The 18495-nt window shown below is 38.7% G+C and overlaps 1 protein-coding gene across 1 annotated transcript; it reads left to right on the forward strand.

Moving 5' to 3' along the window:
• Window positions 1–2683: 2683 nt before the first annotated feature.
• LOC309547370 (purpurin-like) lies at window positions 2684–17581 on the forward strand (the record flags this gene model as incomplete). The annotated part of the gene is made up of 5 exons (XM_082247215.1): window positions 2684–2787; window positions 6522–6639; window positions 9586–9722; window positions 14094–14206; window positions 17298–17581. The coding sequence occupies exons 2-5, from the start codon at window positions 6523–6525 to the stop codon at window positions 17579–17581; spliced, it is 651 nt and encodes a 216-aa protein (XP_082103341.1). The 5' UTR covers window positions 2684–2787; window position 6522.
• Between the last annotated feature and the right edge of the window lie 914 nt (window positions 17582–18495).

Below are 18495 nucleotides of genomic sequence, written 5' to 3' on the forward strand. Positions count from 1 at the left end.
AGTACATTGTCTTTCTGGCAAACACATCTCTGCCAGCTTCTCCTCTTAGTTCTCCCCCTTTTATTCCTATGAGTGAGCCACATTCTTCTGGACAGCTGGAATAAAGCTCACCCATAGGAGGATGAAGGAGGCAGTGACACTTACACACAATAAAAGAGAAGATAAGAGTGAATTGAAATTTAATAAATAATAGCTTCACATACAGTCACATTTATTTGTAAGCAGATTCTAAAGTAGCTAGAAGTCCTAGCATGAAGAATCTGAATCTCCTCACTGCAGCAAGAAAAGTGGAATCACACTACAGTGACAGCAAAGAGGAAACTAAAGTTGGAATACTTCATCAACTAGCAAAATAAATACATTTAGGAATAAAGAGGTGGATGAAGCCAACCATTGTCTATCCATAACTAAAATATATTGTAGCTTTGTGTGTTTATTTGTGGTTGATTTCAGTTCTCCAGTGTCAGATCATCATGATAATCTAGTGGTTAGGGTTCCATTGTCAACTGTCTGCATTAGAGTGGCAAATTGTTTAAAGTAGTACTGTAACTGCAACTAGTGGCATTGTCAGGCATGGACAGCCTTAACCTAGGTAAGGCATTTCGTTTCTTTGGTTTGTATTAGCTAGCTGCCACAACTTCATTGTGAAAGTTGATCCCATATGACATAAAAAAAAGAAATATTTTGATAGGTTCATAAAGTAAAGTAAGTTCAGTTGCCATTATGAATAATATCTTAGTTTTGGCCTTTTATACTTGTATCTAAACTACAGGCAAGCACATGCACACACAATGAATCCTTAATGGCCTGTGTCAACATGTTTTCTTGAACCAGGTTAAATACGGGTCAGGAGGTCAACTTCTGATCAATGAACTCTGAATGTTCTTAGAAGTATCTCAACCTGATGCCAAACTGACTGCATCATCAAAAGCCCAAAGCCCATGGACACAGACCCTGTTTTGAAGACCTGAGTTACCCTCTAAAACTACATAGCCTATGTTATTACCTTAACCCAAGGCCTTTTGCCTCATTATGTGAGCAGAGACCACTACCCTACTTACTGATGAGCTTATCCACCATGCTTATCTCTCCTATGAGCATGTTCACATTGCTAGATTAACTGGTTCAGAGTGTTCAAGGGATTACAGGAGGCTGATATAATTAAGAGGCAGACATCTATCCTAGCTCTGTGTAATGTAATGTAATTTTTTTTCAATAAATACATACAAGGGAATGAATTTGTGTTTTTTAATACTTGCATGTAGTTCAGCTTTAACTGAACTTTCAGACTCAATATTAAGTTTCTGATACCATTGATTCATCTAGGAGATGTGTGGAATCATGCAACCAATTATAGCAGAGAGTAAAAAAATATTAATCTTGGAATGCAATGTGTGAGTTTCGTACCCAGCTAGACCAAATATGTACGCTCTTGGAATTAGAAGAAGTAGATTAAGTTCTTTTCACCCAAGGCTTTCAAGATGTGTTTTACAAAATGTGTGTTTAATTATTTTTAAGAAGGAGGGGGTATTAAAAAAGCACCACAAGTTTTATTTTCATACAAAAAACTTCATTATGTGGATATAAATTAAAGAGTTCGTATAATTAACTTTCCAATTCCATATGTTTGGATTGAATAGGGAAGGGCAAAAGCCCTATCAGGTAATGCTTTGCTGGTTGTGTCCCATTGGGGAGATTTCCCTTTGCATCTGGGCTTTGAGACGCAACAGGAAATTTTTCCAAACTGAGGAGAATTCTCTTCTCAAACAGTTGTTACCAGAACAGGTAACCCTAACGGAAGATTTTCTCTGAACTCTGGGGACAACCCTAAAGTTTTAGATTTCCCCTCACTTTCTGTTTTTAGTGTTTTAGTGATAATAGTCACCAATAGAGAGAAGTAAATTTCCCCTATGGTGGCAAAGACATCAATAAAAACTTTATGCAGGGTCTAACCCTTATGCACTCTATCCAAAATGTAAAAAAAAGTTTTCCCTCGTCATACAATTTAGGTTCTCTGATTCAAACCACAGCCCAGCATTTGTCTATTATTACATAACAAGAAATAGAGGTGAGTTTGGTGTATCAATTAGTACAGGAACATGCAGCCTGACAACATTACGGGAACAACAAACCTATATTTTCTTACAGGCTTAGGGCCTGTGGTACGCTTCTGAGAGGTAGGGATGCTTACTACCCCCTTATGCCCCATAATTAAGGTGCCCTTAGCCTTTGGTCTACCCCTTCTCTAGAGTTTCGAGGGTATTTGCTAGTGTGTGTTTAACAATGATGATATTTTTAAATAGATTACACAAAGTATTTAAAATTCGGTATGCACAATTGAATTCTTAACCATGATCTCACTTTTCTTATACTAATCATCTCTTCTAGTGAAGAGACACTTTTATGCAAACATGACATTTAGTAAAATGAAATCCACTTGCAAGACCATCATAAAGCACAGGCCTGGTGACCATTAGCTCTTTGTCCATTCACATGCTCAAATGAGCCATGTGCAGCACGAGTAAGCATGGTCTTTCCTCATCTCTTTTACCTCTGTTTTCTTTCACAATTAGAGGAGCACACATCAGAGAAAAGGATTACGCACAGACTTTATGTAATGGATTAACAAACCTAAGCTTCTTACTGTCCTCTGTGGACCAAAATAACCACTTAGGTAGTCTGTGGGCTTATTATTTAAAGCAGAAATACTTAAATAAGCTGAAAGAGAGGCTCATTTGATTCTGTAGGGAGCCCATTTAACACTGGTTTACAACAGAAAAGAGTCAGGTAAGTCGTTTCGGCTGAAAGTTTTAGTTTAAAAATTATGTTTGTTAGAATGGTTTTATATTTCTGATTAATTGTAAATGCCATGATTGTACTAAGAATCAAGTCTACATTTAGCTAGGCTAGAGCTTTCTAACTACTGATATATATGTATCACTAGGTGTGTTTTTGACAGGAGGACTGCCAGACTGGGAACAAAAGTCAAGTTAATGGTTTAAACTGCTTTGAATATCAAAATCAAATCAAATAAATTAAAAAGGGGTTCAATTATTTACATAGATTTCTTCATAAAATCAACATTGGATACATAGGTGTAAAGGAGTATCCGTGAGAGAAAAACAATGTAAAGTGTACAATCATCTTGCATTGAAATTGATATTGCTCATCATGGTATGTGGCCATATGCTCTTGCTTTACAAAGGTTGTATGTGCCTTTTAGGAGGAACTGAACAAAAGGAACAAAGAGTACATATATCATATGCCATTGCTGGGGTTAATTTACTAAAGGAGTAGGGAATGTTTTTTTCCCTTAAGGCTCGTAATTTTAAACACTTGACGAAAATCGGACAAAATATCCTCCGATTTTTCTCTCGCATGCTCAGCGGTCATAACCGTTTTTAGTTGACAGTGCATAATGTTCACGAAATTTCTCGTCCGATTTTTTTTTTGGGACATTTGTGCCTAGACTTCTGGGTCGTCAGCAACTTCAGATCATGCGCAGTCTTTCGTATCCGATATGCATACACATTAAACGAAAATTGGTCGTCTGGGGACGGACAATAAAAATTTTGGTGTTTGTCCCTCTTTTTCATTGAAAATGTCGGCATCGGCTGCTGAAAGTTGTGTACACACTAGCCGAAAATCGTACGATTTTACCTCGGATGGGAATTTTCTGCAGATTTTCTACTAATGTGTACCCTACTAAAGTGTTGCTATGTTGATTTTGAATACCCAATCATGTGGTGGGGAAATAAAAAACAAATTCTAATTTTTGCTTGCACATGATTGGATCAATAAGTACAAGCACCTCAGTCATATTCAGTAAGATAGGTAAACTATAACTTTAGTGTTTCCTACTCATTTAGTAGTCTATTTGCATCTTAAAATAGGTATTGAAACTTGGCATTGCATTGGATTATTAGTATTAGAGAACTGGGGGTATCCTATGTACACAAACAGCATTCTCTATATAACAAATAAAATAATATAACAATTGTCTATGCCGGTACCACCTTTATTTACCAGAGCTTACCAGTAGGGGTACACATACTTCATGGGATCTGCATCAAATACTCTGGCAGCCAGCACTATTATAGCAACTGGTAGCAGATAACAGATAAAGCTCTGATTTATTTTCTATCTTGACAACATAAAATAGAAGTAATGTTTTAATTAGCACTAGGTCTTTCCCAAGCCAAATATCATTTTATAGCTTTACTACATAATAAGGATTCTTTATTTTCACTACTTTTGCACTGTATTTTGTAACACAACAGAATGTATTGGGTAATAAAAGCATAATAGTACTAGTGTCATGCAGCTGTAAGGCTATGTTCACATCTAGGCTTTGCTATTTTTACAGGCATTTTTTAGTGCAGATGTTTTTAGGTTGACAAGTGACCAATGAAAAAAAAATAAAAACGCCTGTAATCTGCCAAAAAAAAAGTTTATGTACTTTTTTGAGCGACTAGCGTTTTGCTTAAGGCAACAGAACGCTCAGATGTGAACGGGGACCATTGAAATGAATGGGATATGCCTTGTTGGGTGTTTTTAGAGCTGAGGCTTAGAGCAGAAAATCGGCCAAAAACGCCTAGATGTGTACAGAGCCTAAAAGCATATACTTATTGCTTGTATTTTAGTTGTGTGTTTTATACATTTTACTGTTATGAAAGAGAGAACAGTTTTATCAAAAACATATAGAAGAGAAAAAAAGACAAAATTATTGAAGTCCTTTGATTTTTGTTGCCAATGCCTAAATAACCACTTGCCAACTAGCCACCGCAGTTATACAGTGGCAAGTTCCCGCGAATCATTAACCTGGGGGTGTGCGCCTGCGCCCACTCGCCTGCGGGTAACCTGAGGCACCCGCGATCGCTCCCTGTGAAGAGAGAACGGTGGTCTGCTGTTGTAAACACAGCAGACCGTTGTTCTCTCTGCTATCAACACAGAGCCCCTGTGTTCCTGCTATTTAAGAACACAGGTCTCTGTGCTGATTTTACAAGCCCATCCCTCACACAATTAGAAAACACCCCCTAGGCTCACACTTAACCCTTTGATAGACCCCGGGTTAACCCCTTCCCTTCCATAGTCATTATTACAGTAACAGTGCATATTTTTAGCACTGATTACTGTAGTAATATTACTGGTCCCCCCAAAAGTGTCAAAAATGTCAGTTAGGGGTCTGATCTGTCCGCCGCAATGTCGCAGTCCCGCTAAAAATTGCTGATCGCCACCATTACTAGTAAAAAAAATAAATAAAAAATAATGACTAATTGGTAGACGTGATAACTTTTGCACAAACCCATCAAAATACGTTTATTGGGATTTTTTTTTTAACAAAAATATGTGCAGAATAAAAATTGGCCTAAAATGATGAAAAAAATAGATTTTAAATTTTTTTTGGGGAATGTTATATAGCAGAAAGTGAAAAATATATATATTTTTTTTCAGAATTGTCGCTCTTTTTTTGTTTATAGCGCAAAAAATAGAAATTGCACAGGGGATCAAATACCACCAAAAGAAAGCTCTATTTGTGGGGAAAAAAAGGACATCAATTTTTTTTGGGTACAGCATCGCATGACCGTGCAACTGCCTGTTAAAGTAACGCAGTGCCAAATCACAAAAAATGGCCTGGTCATTAAGGGGGCAAATCCTTCCGGTCCAGAAGTGGTTAAAATATATGATATAAACACCTATTTAACTTCTTAACCACTGCCCGCCGCAGATTTACTGTGGCAGGCAGCCCCTCCTGTGTAAACTAACGTAGCTCCACGTCGGTCGCGCGCCGCTGGTGGCGCGCTCCCGCCCCCATTCGGCAGCGAGTTTTAGCACTGATTACTGTAACAATGTCACTGGTCCCCCCAAAAGTGTCAAAAATGTCAGTTAGGGGTCCGATCTGTCTGTCGCAATCCCGCTAAAAATCGCAGATCGCCGCCATTACTAGTAAAAAAAGAAAAATAAAACACAATAAAAATGACATAAATCTTTTCCGTAATTAGTAGACACAATAACTTTTGAGCAAACCAATCAAAATACGCTTATTGCGATTTTTTTTTTTACCAAAAATATGAAGCAGAAAACAAATTGGCCTAAAATGTTAAAAAATTGTGATTTTTTTTAAAAAAAATTGGGGGGGAATTTTATATAGCAGAAAGTAAAAAATACTGGGTTTTTTTTATTCAGTATTGTCGCTCTTTTTTTAATCATAGCGCAAAAAATAAAAGTCGCAGAGGTGATCAAATACCACCAAAAGAAAGCTCTATTTGTAGGGAAACAAAAGAAATAGTTTTATTTAGGTACAGTGTCGCATGACCGCGCAATTGTTCGGTAAAATAACACTGTGCCGAATCGCAAAAAAATGGCCTGGTCATTAAGGGGGCAAATCCTTCCGGTCCAGAATTGGTTAAAATGTTACCTATGTGTGCAAACTTAATGACAATAGTTACAATTAAGTTAAAAGCAAAACTTATGTGCTACACATTACACCTAATTTGAAAACTGTTCTATTTCTTTTCCAGAATGAAGTGTTTCAAGTATTTCTTCCTTGCTGCATTCATTACCATTTTTGAGTATTGTAGAGCCCAGACCTGTGTGGTAGATAATTTTAAAGTGAAGGATGACTTTGAATTTAAAAGGGTAAGATGTTGTTTCATTAAAAAGTAAGGTAATTAAGAGATGATGTACTAAATACATATACGAGGTGATTTATTAAAGAGGTAATATCTGTGCTGGTAAGGTCAACCCTTCAACCCTTCTGATGTGAACACTTACACACTTTATGTTGGCACATAAATTAGAACAATGTCAGATTAGCAATTCTGTATTCTGCATTTTTTAATGAAAAAGCTCACTGTACCTACTCATAGTTGAACTTCTACATCTCAGTATAGACTTGACTAGAAAGGATTGCTCATCATGTCACATGAACATGAGTGGGAGAGAGATTCAGTCTCAAAAATATAACATGCAGCATTTTTGGAAGATTTCTATGCCTATACTTGCTGACTAGTGAGAGCGCAGAATTTTACTAGCAGCAATTTTGAAAATATTTAATTCCACTTGATGTTTAGTGATGGGGGAGACCTCTATCTATTGACTCCAAGCTAAACTGATGCAGGTAATTATTTTAAAAAGTTTATGTGCCATCATCCTTAAAGTCCCAGTAACAGGTCGGAGAACCATGACATGTGTTCGAAAGTTGACTTGTACTTTGAGAGAAGAGTAGCACCCCCACTCCCCCCTTCTGCAGCTGACTATTCTTTTACTCCTAGCACCTATGTCCTTGGGCTTCTACATGATCAGCCATAACATTATAATCACCCACCTAATATTGAATAGGTCCCCCTTTTGCCAACAAAACAGCCCCGACCCATCGCAGCATGGATGCAACTAGGCCTCTGAAAGTATGCTGCGGTACCTGGCACCAAGCTGGCAGTAGCAAATCCTAAAGTCCTGTAAGTTGCGAGGTGGGGCCTCCATGGATCAGACTTTTTTCCCAGCACATCCCACAGATGCTCGATGGATAGAAATCTGGAGAATTTGGAGGCCAAATAATCATCTTGGACTCGTTGTGTTCCTCAAACCATTCTTGAACCATTTTTGCAGTGTGGCAGGGCGCGCTATATCCTGCTGAAAGAGGCCACTGCCATCAGGGAATACCGTTTCCACGAAAGGAGGTTCTTGCTCATCAACAATGTTTAAGTAGGTGGTACATGTCAATGTAACATCCACATGAATGTCAGGACCCAAGGTTTCACTCAGAACATTGCTAATGCATCACTCTGCCTCTGTCAGCTTGTCTTCTTCCCATACTGCACCCTGGTACCCAACCTTGTCTAAGTAAGCAACACACACACCCCCAGCCATCCTCATTGCTTCTTGGTCCAGTTTTAATGCTCACGTGCCCATTGTAGGTTCTTTTGGCTGTGGACATGGGCCAGCATGGGCAACCTGACTGGTAAGAGCCTAAGCAGCCCTATATACAACAAATTGCAAAGCCCTTTTTTTTCATCTTTCAACACATCAACTTCATGGACAACATGTTTACATGATCCCTAATATATCCCACTGACTTTCAGATACCTTTGTAACGAGATAATCAATGTTATTCACTTTACCTGTCAGTGATCCTAATGTTATGGCTGATTGGTGCATGGGCAAATGCAGTGGGCTTTTGACATCAGTTTAAGACAAATTATGAACAATCTCAGAAGCATTACAGATACAGTTGCCCTCCATTGACCTGGTTCAGCTGCATTGCTTTGCCTTATACTTCAATCAAGCCTGTCCACACTGACCTTCATTTGTTTTTTTATGGCTTACATGGTATTCTTTCTTTAACCTTTTTTCTGCGATTTGCTCATCAATGGTTTCTGATTTTACATGTTTGAACAATGAACTGAGCAGTTTTTCCTTGAACTTTACCTTAGCTCTTTTAAGGGGACATAATCAGTGTTGGGGTAGTTACTCAAAAAATGTAACTAGTTACTAGTTACTAGTTACTTCTGTAAATTGTAACGAGATTACTTTACTAGTTACTGCATTTGAAAAGTAACTTCACTACTTATTACTTTACTCCCCTCTTTCTTAATTGACCGTGTAGAAGAAGATACATGACACTCTTTCTGCATAGAGTTTATTGTATAAACACAGGCTTTGGGAAACATGAGAACAAAACCTGAAAAAACAGAATAAAACATAAAGTGCAACAAAAAGTCATCAACTTCATCCCTCTCTATTCTTCGAAATAACGATTGTATCGCACGGCTTGGGTAACGCAGGAAAGCGCGTTCCTATAGCCTAGTAAAGTAGTGTAGTTACCTCCTATAGCCTAGTAAAGTAGTGTAGTTACCAATATTAGTATTGTAACGCGTTACTGTAATCCGTTACTTTGTAACTCGTTACCCCCAACACTGGACATAATATTGTCTTTATTTACATTTGCCCTTCTATATTTATTGGCATAATTAAAACAGGAAACTGCATGAGGGTTTTCCCATGCTAGGAATTGCATAGCACTATGTGGTTTCCCTGCGGCTACGATTTTGGAACCTTTTCCCTGGGTGTTCTATAGGTACAGCAGCTTAAATGAATAGGCTTTTGTGCCCACCCAAAAGTGGCCGCAGGGAAACCGCACCAGTGTGATCCTACCCTAATGGCAAAACAATGACCTGCAGGGATGGGAAATGTTTGCATTATGTAACTGTAACCATAGTAGTTAAGCTTAAGGAGCAATCATACATGGAGGAGGATAACTATATGCTACAAGGCAGATGGAGTCTGCTGCAGAAAAATATGAAGAAAACAAACCAGCCAATAGTGTTTGAAGGCCTAGGACTGCCAATTTTTTTGCCTTCACAGAATAGTGAATATGCCATTTTCCCAAGGTTCATACATGGGCGAATAAATGAAGTCAATGAAAAGTGATATGCTGTTTAGAAAACCAACCCTGGTTAATGTGTAAAGAAAAAAATATTTCTTTGCATAATAACCAAATGGTGGAGTTCATTATTTGCTTTATTCAAGTGCTTATGTATTTAAACATTAGGTGTAGCTATTAACACTTTCAATATTTTTCACTAGTATGCAGGAAAATGGTATGCTATTGGGAAAAAGGACCCTGAAGGCCTGTTCCTGCAAGATAATATCTCTGCCGAATACACAGTAGATGAGGAAGGTACAATGACTGCATCATCCAAAGGCAGAGTCAAACTTTTTGGGTAAGTAATGCTGATATTTGGGCTGCATATTGGAATGTTTATTCAACATCGTATTGGAACTTCAAGCTGAGCTTTTTTTTCTGTTTTGGTTAGAGCATGGATTAGTTAGAACTTTTTTCTGGTTGTTATTGCTTTAGAGATTCCCACATATTCTAGCCTGGTAACTTTTGTTCCTGGGTCAGGAGGGGAAATCTTGTTTTACAGTTTTCAGTGGTACATAAAGCCCCGTACACACGTACCGATTGTCGGCCGAACGATCGGCCGTCTTTTGTCCGGTGCTGTCCTGTCGGTTGAAAAGTGCTAAAGACTGCACACGAATTTTGTCGGCCAACAACAGCCGACTGCAGAAGTGATGTAATGTGATGGTTAACTTTCTGTGTGTTTTTTCTTCTCTGAGCATGCCCAGTCTTAATCATCTGCTGTTTGTCGGCCGAAATCTGTACTGACTGAGGAACAATCGGCCGTTCTGGTGTTGGCCAACAAAAATTTTAAAGTCTGCACGCCAGATTCTGTTCGGCCGAAAAGTCGCAGTCGGTTGTCGGAAGCATCATACTAACAAGCCGACAATCGGCCGATCGGTCGGTGGCCGAAAATTTACGGCCGACAATCGCTACGTGTGTACGGGTCTTAAGTGAAGAAAAAATCTTCCAACAAGATTATGTGTTCCAAGGCTTTCCTTTCACATCCTGATGTGTCTCCAAGACATGTGAGGGGAAATCTTACACGTTGAATAATATTTTAATAATATTATTATTGCAATAGTGTATTAAATGTTGGAAGTCTTGTTTATCCTTTAAAATGTAGTGTTTTTCATTTAAGTTTGCTCAATAGACTTTCTAAAAGGGGAAATCTGCTCCCAGTTTCAGTGAAATAGAGAGATACACACTATATTACTAAAAGTATTGGGACGCTTGCCTTTACATGCATATGAACGTTAATGGCATCCCAGTTTTAGTCCATAGGGTTCATTATTGAGTTGGGCCCACCCTTTGCAGCTATACTTCAACTCTTCTGGGAAGGTTTAGGAGTGTGTCTATGGGAATATAGTATTTGACTATTCTTCCAGAAGTGCATTTGTGAGGTCAGGCACTTATGTTGGACAAGAAGGCCTGGCTAGCAGTCTCCGCTCCAATTCATCCCAGAGGTGTTCAGTCGGGTTACGGTCAGGACTCTGTGCAGGCTAGTCAAGTTCCTCCACCCAAAAACTCATTCATCCATGTCTCTTGGACCTTGTTTTGTTTACTGGTCCAAATCATTTGGTGTAGGGGGGGTTTTGGTGTGGGGTTGTTTTTCAGGGGTTGGTCTTGGCCCCTTAGTTCCAGTGTCTTAAGACATCAGCACACCAAGACATTTTGAACATATAACTTTGAGGGAACAGTTTGGAGAAGGCCCCTGCCTGATAACATTTTCCAAAATGTCTTGGTATGCTGATGCCTTAAGAGTTCCCTTCACTGGAACTAACTCCTGAAAAACAGTAGTAAATGCGTAGTAAATATAAACTGCCAAATACCTTTTCCCATCTGCAGTATAGAACTGTCTTGTGACTTCTATCGGTGTCCGTCTGAGCACTGGTTAAAGCTTGTAGGAGGAGTTTTCATTCTCCCCAGACTGACCTATGAGGCTGCAGGACCCCTAACCCTATGTCTGGACAGTACTGATTGGCCCTGTGCTGATCACATGCACTCTCCCAATACACACCAAACTAAGCATGTGCAGAGTGCCCCCAAGGCTCTGTACAATCAGGAGATGGATTGGGGACTGTGGAAGAAGGGGAGGATCAGAGAGGCAGGATCAAACAACCTTTTTACACAATGTACAGGATTAACCCCTTGGGTTCCACAGTGAGTACAACAAGCATGCTTTACTGCATATACAGACTGATTTTACTGTTGTGGGTATAGTAACACATTAGGATGAAAGCTACCATGCCTGATTCCCACACTGCATACTAGTTCCTGGGCATTGATTGTGGACCTATTTAATATTAATGCAATTGAACCAGAGCATAATGGCGACTAAATATGGATCATTCAATGATGATTCGACCACTGCCTGAGAAGCATAAGTAACAACAGGACCATAAGACTTTAACAACACACAAAGATTTTCTACCAATGGTTCTGTTTTCTGTGGGAAGTGCACAGCTTCATTGTCAGAAAATATGTCATTGCCAGGTCAACAGAGTTTCACTGGTTTGAGGATGGGCACAACCTGTCTTTTGAGAGAGGCTAGGACCTAATCCAGCCGCATTTCTATTATGTAAATTGAATGAATACACAATTTTCAGTAGGTAGAAGAACCCCCTCATAATGGCTTTAGACACTGATAAGTTTGGAAATTAAAGAAATTCATCAGTGGTAGCCTTTAACTGAAACATATAATAAAGATATAACACAAAACAAATATGGCATGTTTAAAGAGTAGTGAAAGGCAAATCTACCAGGGTTTACTTCGTCAAGGGTTCGGCAAATCTGTTTGAAATTTGGTGAACCCAAATTTTGGGTTTCTAGGGTGAGCTGGTCTTGTAGTTAAATTCAGGCCATTTTTTGGCCCAATACTGTAAAAAAAACACTATGGTACAGTGGGGGGAGATCATTTTCATGTGGATTTGAATGCAATCCCTTTTGCTTTTTTTTTTTTTTGCACACATTTTAAAATGCACATTTTAGGCCTAAAGATTACTTTAAACTATTATATTTTTCTATAAGCAGAGATCCTGTGGAAGAAAATGGTGGCAGTTACAATTTTTTTTTATGTCACACAATAATTGCGTTTTTGTTTATCAAACCTATATTTTCAGTAAAAAAATACACTCAAACAGTGTTTTGGTAAAATATAAAAGCAAAGGTTTTGTCCAGTAAATAGATACCAAATACTGTATATTGTGTTTCAAAATTTTATGCACCATAAAAACTCATGGTACCCCAAATTGTCCATAAGTAAAGCTTTAAAAGTGTAAAAATGTTACAGCTTTCAGTTTAGAGTTAACAGTGATGGATGGCCCTAGAATTATTGCTCTCACTTTGGAATGTATGACACACTCACTTTTCATGTCCGCACCTGATGAGTGTGTTCATATGTGCATATACAGTACATATACCCAGGAGCTTTTACTTTTTTTGCTTTTACTTTTTTTTTTTTTTTTGCTTTTCGTTATTTTTTTTAAGCATTCGGTTTTTGAAACCCTTAGAAATTAGACCCCTAATATCACTACTGCTCAGAATTGAGCACTTCTAGGTTCATACTACCTAGGGGAGATCAGCAGATTGATGATCTTCCCCTGCTCTCCATCTTTACACCTGCCAAGGAGCCTGAATCGCATGGCAGTGAAGAGGGTAGGCCAGGTGGGGGGTGGCACATTTCTAGAAGGTATTTCCCAAAATAAATGAAAACTCCAAAATACCATGCCCTTAAATAAAAACCCCAAGTTTTTTGAAGGGAAGAGCGCCCAAAAGTAAATGCTGACCTCACATCAACCACAAAATAGAAAGACAAAAATATCCCCCAACAATAAGAACAACAAAAGTAACAAAGGGGTTGATTGTTCAAAGTGCTAGCAATCAGAATTAAAGAATAGTTTCCTAACTGGCCCTAATCTCTCCATGTGCAGTTTGCCAGTTTTCCATACAGAAGTTTACAAATACTACTACTACAACTTGCAATGTAGGTGCTTTGAGCCCTTTTAATTTATGGAGGCTCTAGGCCTGCTGGCCATAGTCCAAAGGCCATGCAGTGCATTATGGTTTGAATTATTCTTCTAGGGGAATCTGCATTTACTTCACCAGGACTGTAAATTTCCACTCCGTGGGAGCAGGAACATGAACCACATCCCTATAAATAGGATTAAAAAATTTTAATACACAAAAATGGATAAGCTAATGGCTTTCACTGTTATAACACATCTAAAATGGTAAAATATTACTGACTGCTATAGGTTACTATGAAGTATTTCTTAAATCATTCTATATTGCTCTATGTTAGTTGCTTACCTATCATTCGGATTGGCTGTCACTGATTCTGATCATGTTCTCGTCACTAACCCTAAACAAGAATACAGATCAGGCATTTCCTGTGACTTAACTTGCTACATGCTTGTTCTAGATCAGTTAAGCAGAAAATACTAGATGCAGAAACAGCCAGGCATTTACCAATAATTGTAGTCTAAGTTTGTCGGGGCAGGTTTCTATTTACTGCACCAGTAGATCAAACAGTGCTCATTAGGGAAGACACTGCTTGTTACATTACTTTGTTTGTCAAATTGTTAAATTAAAATTCCAATAAAAATTAAAAAGAAAAAAAATATTACTTTGTTTGTCTGATGTATCAAACAATTACTATTCTGAATTAATTAAAGGTATAATTCTTTTACAGGTTCTGGCTGATTTGTGCAGATATGGCTGCTCAGTACTCCATACCAGACCCAACCACCCCAGCTAAAATGTACATGACTTACCAAGGTTTGGCCAGCTACTTATCAAGTGGAGGTAAGCTGAGTTTAGCTGGGACCGCCTAAGCTTATATGTTGTACACCTTTACACATTTATGTAAGAGGATCCGTGAACAATTTCTTGCCAACAAACGCTATACTGGCACAGCACTAGGTTTACTTGGATGAACGGAAATGATGATACTATCCACAGCAACCGATCAGACTGCATTTTTTTACAGGGTAGAAATGAATAACAATCATCTAGATAGTTGCTATGAGCAATACATTTAGTTTGTCCCAGTTTCTGTACAAAGGATTAAAGGAAATTGCGGAAACATGACAAAATATCACTGGCACTGGATAGTTCCATATATTTGGACCATTTTGAGGAACTCATTACACATGTCATTTTTGTTACAAATACACCATGGGGTGGTGGGTGGGTGGTCTTTCTCCAGATACCGCCACTTATGGGGTGCTCCCTTGGCTGCCAGTGAAGTTGTGGAGTGCATACACCTCCAAGGCCAGATGGACAGATAAATTCAAGTTGTTACAGCTGTACGTTGGGCAGACTAGTATGCTTCCAACACAATGGTGTCTCTGCATAGTTCTGGCACTTTGGTCTCTGGCATGATGACTATATAGAGTAAGAAACATATCAATCCATCCCACCTGTAGTCCACAGAGAAAAAAAGCAACGAGGCAGCTGTTACATGGCCTATAGGCAGAGGAAATGCCAGAAATTCAAACTTAACACATGGGTGCAGATACTGCAGCTAAGCTGAGTCAACACAGTGAAAGTCATTTTAAGAGGTGCTGCTAAGCCACTGCTGTGTAGAGTACAATATTACAATAGAGAACTATAATACTATGGCCATAGCCCTGTCACTATTGAAGCATGCTATTATTATCCCCATTTTTCACCTCTAGTAATCCCTTGAATTTTATTTTATTTAGCATGGCAAGAAAATCTTTACTGATTCTGTTTTGTAATGTGCTTACAAGTAGTATTCATTTCATTATAATTATTACTGAAAATAAGTTTACTGTATAGAGGGGGATGCAGGGTGGGGAGTGTTAAAGAATAATCCGCCCCAGGTGACAAATGTGCTAGGTACGCCACTGTTTATGTTTTTAATTTTATAAAACAGATCCTATAAAAAGCTTGCAGATTTTTTATAAGTGACTGTATAATTAATGGTGTAAGCATATTTTTCTAAAAGTGGGGAACAATTTGAAAAATTACCAACCTTAATTTTCAATCTATAGGAGAAAAATAACTGCTGGGAACTGTGGTTTCTTTTTTTTTTTTTCAAATAATTTTTATTGGATTTTTGCAAATATAACAAAAACCATAGTACAGACAATGAAAACTAACGTCTAACAAGAAGAAATGATACATAGGTTTTATACAAATGAATCGAGTGATGGCAGTTAGACATTCTGAGGGTACCTATGCAAATAACAGAAATTGTAACACCATAATACTGTAAATGCTCCTTAAAAACAGGACTATGGTACTATATTCTAGATAACCAGATTGAAACCGGGGGGGGGGGGGCGTAGTCAATAAAAAAGGCCTAATGGCTATAAAAGTCTGGTGAGCCTTAGGTTAGGTTAGGGTAGGGGATCACTGGAAAAGATGCGATGACTGTTGTAACTCCCGTCTCTCAGAGGGGTTGAGGCCATTAGCCATGAAGGAGGGCCATCTGAGCTCAAGACGATTAGAGGAAGGATTAGGGTTGCAATGAGAAGTCCAAACTCTCCCTGAAGAGAAGGTCTTTCAAGTCATTTGTAAGTTCCAAGATAGTAGGGGAAGATGTAGCAATCCAGTGTTTGAGAAGTTGTCTACAAGCCAATAGGAGATGGATCAGTATCCATTAATGGTTGTGTTGAAGATTCAGGTAATGTGTACCGTGAGGCAGAGTATTTACTTTCAAACAGCCAAACAGGAGAAGCATGGGATCCTGGGACAGTACATCTGTTATTCCAAGTATGAACGATAAGACTCAGGACCAATAGTCAGCAATGGGTGGGCAGATCTAAAGTCAGTGGAAGAGAGAGGGCTTTGGGGTAGAGCACCAGGGGAAAAGTCCCTTTAATTGGGGATAGTTTGTGGAAAAAGGAAAATATGCTCTGTGCAGGATTTTAAATTGAGTTTCCCTCCACACTTCATTAGGAATCAGACCGAGGACAGTAGCATAACCTTCCAGGAAGTTACCAATGGTATTATCCCCGAGGAGGTCCTTCACCCAGGCTTTCACTGAGGTTTCGTGCAGTGGCTTAGTGAAAAAGAAGTTGAGAGGTCTATAGATATCTCCTATAGAATATTGTTGCGAGTCTAAGAGCTTGTCACACAATGAGGTTCGAAATCTCTTGGACTTCATGGGGCAAGATTTAGAAACAAAGTCTGTGAGCTGATGAACATGTAGGAAATAGCTTTTTGGTATACCAAGGTCCTCTTGCAGAGCAGAAAAAGCTTTGTGTGTTCTCAAGGAGACCTCATATAGGGCAGCCACCCTGATCACCCCCCGGGACTTCCATTGAGAGAATGCCTCGTACTGCAGTCCTTGTGTAAACATCGGGTTCACCAACAATTGGCAGGAACGGAGAAATATAAGGGGACAGTTCCAATTTATTTCTCGCCTCTCTCCAGGCTACTACAATGTCTCTAATCAGTACATTTTGTTTGAGGTGAGGGGGAATCAATTTATGATTACAGTGAAGAAGCCCCACTAGGTCATAATGCTCAACCATTGCAGCTTCCACTCTCAGCAAGCAAGATATATTATAAGCTCTAATATTTGGGATGTTAACTCCCCCCTCGCTCCTCCAGAGATATAGCTTACTAAGAGCAATTCGAGGTCTCCCCTTCTGCCAGAGAAAGTCCGTTAATGCCAAATTTATTCTTTTGATATCTGTATGTTTCAAAAGTAACGGAATTGTTTGTACTGGGTATAACAGGCGGGCAAAGCTAACCATTTTGAAAAGACAGCATCTCCCAAAGAGCGACAGAGGAAGCCCCATCCACATATCCAATTCACTAACAAGGAACTGTGGTTTCTATGGACAACATATCCACTTTACTCTGTACTAACTGTAAAGCGGAGTGTAAGAACTGATTTGCAATGTTTGTGTTTCTGCAGGAGACAACTACTGGGTCATTGACACTGATTATGATAATTATGCAATCACCTATGCTTGCCGTACTCTTCATGAAGATGGAACATGTAATGATGGGTATTCCATCATATTCTCACGCAATCCACGTGGATTTTCACCAGCTATTACAAGGGTTGTACGCCAAAAACAGGAGGAAATCTGTATGGCTGGACAGTTTCAGCCAGTCCTTCAAACAGGTATGCTAATAATTCCATATTCTGAAAAATTCAAGAGGGGCAGTATTCAACTTCAGATTTGGGAGCCGTGATCCTTTGAAAGGGAAACTGTAGCCTTTTTAGCATTTCTGCGTATGTGTGTATGTGTAAAGAGTTGAAGAGTTGTCATTGTCTCGTTTCAATTAATTGAGCAAAGACTAATTTCCTAAAAATGTATCTGCTCCTAAATTATAGTCTGCATGTGGCCCCCCAACATCTGGAAGCAAGAAACTGACAGAGGGCGCACCAGCCTAGTGCATAATCCTTGATAAAAAGATTTTTAATTTAACCACTTTAAGCAGGAAAATCTTCCGGTCTTAATGACCAGGCCCTATTTTGCGATTCGGCACTGTGTTATTTTAACGGACAATTGCATGGTCGTGCGCCGCTGCACCCAAATAAAATTGACGTCCTTTTTCCCCACAAATACAGCTTTCTTTTGGTGGTATTTAATCACCTGTCTGAATTTTATTTTTTGCGCTATAAACAAAAAAAAAGCAACAATTTTGAAAAAAAAAAACATTATTTTTCACATTCTGCTATATAACATTCCCAAAAAAAAAAAAAAAAATGTAAAAATCTAAATTTTTTATCATTTTAGGCTAATTTGTTTTCTACTACGTATTTTTGGTAAAAAAAAAATAGCAATAAGCGTATTTTGATTGGTTTGCGGAAAAATTATTGAGTTTACTAACTACAGGAAAGATTTATGTCATTTTTATTGTTTGTTTTTTTAATAGTAATGGCGGCGATCTGCGATTTTTTGTGGGACTGCGACATTGCGGCGGACAGATCGGACCCATAACTGAAATTTTTTACACTTTTGGGAGTACCAGTGACATTACTACAGTAATCAGTGCTAAAAATATGCACTGTTACTGTAATAATGACACTGGCAGGGAAGGGGTTAATACTATTGGTGATGAAGGGGTTAAATGTAAGCCTAGGGGAGTGATTCTAACTGTGG

Source organism: Pelophylax lessonae (assembly GCF_965119305.1).
Source record: "Pelophylax lessonae genome assembly, chromosome: 1".
Lineage (NCBI taxonomy): Eukaryota > Metazoa > Chordata > Amphibia > Anura > Ranidae > Pelophylax > Pelophylax lessonae.